Source organism: Loa loa (genome assembly GCF_000183805.2).
Source record: "Loa loa unplaced genomic scaffold supercont3.504, whole genome shotgun sequence".
Taxonomy (NCBI): domain Eukaryota; kingdom Metazoa; phylum Nematoda; class Chromadorea; order Rhabditida; family Onchocercidae; genus Loa; species Loa loa.
Window position 1 is genome coordinate 2,075 of NW_018108684.1, and position 2,698 is coordinate 4,772.

Sequence of the window (2,698 nt, forward strand, 5' to 3'; positions counted from 1 at the left end):
ACTGATCAAGTCAACTCTTTAATTAGAAAAATTGTTCACCATTATTTCGAATAGATAGAACGAAAAACTGAAAATTTTCATAACAATGCTACAAAACGCAAATAAAGTTATTCAGTACTGTACGGATTAAANATTCCTTTAACCAATGACAGTTAATAAAAATAATCTGCCAATTTTAATTTATGCAAATCTTCACACAATACAAATAATTCACCAGTTTTAATTTATGCAAATCCTTACATTTCCTCTGTCATCGAAATATTCAAGCTTTCACTATTTCGTAATAGTCCCAAAGCGCATTCATCAACTACCAGTTCAGAGATCAGAAAATGAGAATGCAACAGAAAGAAATATAAAAAATAATGTGAATCGCATAAATTAAAATCTGTTTGAACCTTTGGCCGTTTAATTCCAACCAATCTGAAATAAAAAGCTTCCATTCCAGCATTTCTGCCATTTCAAAAATTCTGCACTACGCGTTGTTCTTCACTGCATCGATGGTATATATTATTTGGTTCAATCTTCTGTTATGCATCGCTTCAGTTCAAAATATTCCAGGTAAGAAATGCTCATTCCATGCTCAACGTAAGATCCTCAGTTAGATCAGCAGTTTCATTATTAGCATATAAAATGTTATTTGTGAACACAAAAAACATATCAGTTTTTCAGTCAAACAGAAGCATGACTGTCGTTATTGTAATGCGACTACGCTGACGCATAAGGAATATTTAAAACATCTTGAAATGCACAAGGAACATGGTTTATACAAGTGTGCTTTGTCCACATGTGGAAAGAAATACCGTACCGCAATGGCACTTCGACAGCATTACGAGAAACATCAACCTCAACTTCTATGTGAAATCTGCGGCTCTTTCTTTTCTTATAAGAGAACACTACGAAAGCACAAGAAACGATGCCACGGAGTTAGAGGTTAGTTTTGCAAAGTTTTTAACGTGTATGTTCACATAAAAAAGTGTTGTAAAACACCAACGGCAGTGAATTACAATTCAAAATTCAATATATCGCAGCGGGTGTTTGGCAGCTATTGATATGACAATGAACGGGATGGCAGAATTCAAGCAATTAGCGTGCTTACAGTCCGATGAATTTAAATGGTGTTGACTGTTGAGAAATTTGTTTTTCTTTTCTTTGTTGAACTCGTTTCTCGACGATACAGATTTATTCCGGAGGTAATATTGTTCTTGTACAATATTACTAGTTAAGAACAGGAAAAGCAGTATAAAATATGTATGTACGCTCGTAGTTTATATGCGGAGGATAAGCGAAGAGGATGTATCGTCTGCTGGTTTGTAAAAACCGAACTATCCAGGATTTTTTTCACATATATATATATATATATATGTATGGATTAAAGAGGAGCTTTGCAAGCTCCATCTAAAGTACTTACAAAGCTGACAATAATTTCACTCATACAAGAGATGTTTACATAGAAGATTAGATTTCTTTGTAAGAAGGAAAATCGCCATAAATCATCTCAACATCAATGAAAAGGATATTTTTACCGATTGACCTTAGAAAACAAATTGACCTCTAACAAAGGAGAATTTATTTACCAGTTTATACAACAAAGTCTTTAGCTATTTGGATGTACTACAATTTCTTTCAGTTTTTTCCGATACTAGCTTTAAATTTCGGTAATCCGACGGAAAATTTCCATTAGGATTTTCGGAGTTTTTCCGACATTGACAATGATGACAATAACGTCATCATAATAATGGAACGAATTTCCTATTGTATTAATTTCCTCAGTAATAAGAAATCACTGAAAAGTCCTGCAGAGTTTCTCAGTTTTGCAAATTCGGCGGAGTTTTTAGCATTTATTTATCTACCCGAAATGAATGAACAATGATATGATATCTACGCAATGTTCATTCTAGACCCAGGAGAAGGAAATCCACAGTTGGAACATATTTTGGCAGACACACGAAAACATCACACTGCTGGTCAAAGTTCAGCAAGTCAACTAGATCGCTCGAATGATGAGTATCCCTCGGAAAAATTTAACATCTTAAATTATCCCGATGATAACATCTTCAACTATCTTAGCATCCCCGACGATGTTGTTGTTAATATCGAAGATATTAACATCGACAACTCTAATGGTAATATCTTCGAATGTTAGCATCGCCGACGATGGCAACTTCCTCGACGACATCAAAATATTTTGCCGTTAATGAAGATTGTCTGCTTGCAGTATGCCAAAACTATTTATCCCTTCTCTCAGTATATAAGTTTTATAGTAAGATAAAAAAATTTTGGTCTTAAAATTTAACTTTCTTTTTTACCATGGGAGAATTATCTAAGGATTTTATATAAAAAGAATATATGAAAAAATTTTCTATTGGAGCTTTGAATACTTTCGACGAATGCTTGCAATTCTTGGCGAAATTTCGGAAATATCAAAAATATCTTTAACCAGTTTTGATAAATGCTTTGATGAAGTAATTTGTCTGTTATAATGATAAAGAATTGCTTTTAAATCTTGCTTATACAAATCTGATGTCATTAGTGAATCCGTTATCAAGGAATTAATTTGTCATTCTGGATAGTTGTCGGTTAGAGCTGCACCAGCCATTCCGCCCAATCAATTAGATAATGATTTTGACAGTAGGTTGTAAACACGATGTGGATCATGCTCTTTCAAATATCCCAAACATACCTACCGGCTTCTGTCGGT

General features: G+C 33.7%; 1 protein-coding gene across 1 annotated transcript; it reads left to right on the plus strand.

The window, feature by feature from the left end:
• Positions 1-497: 497 nt before the first annotated feature.
• LOAG_18763 (hypothetical protein) lies at positions 498-2,143 on the plus strand (the record flags this gene model as incomplete). Its single annotated transcript, XM_020451425.1, has 3 exons — positions 498-558; positions 670-930; positions 1,899-2,143. The coding sequence occupies 3 exons, from the start codon at positions 498-500 to the stop codon at positions 2,141-2,143; spliced, it is 567 nt and encodes a 188-aa protein (XP_020304792.1).
• Between the last annotated feature and the right edge of the window lie 555 nt (positions 2,144-2,698).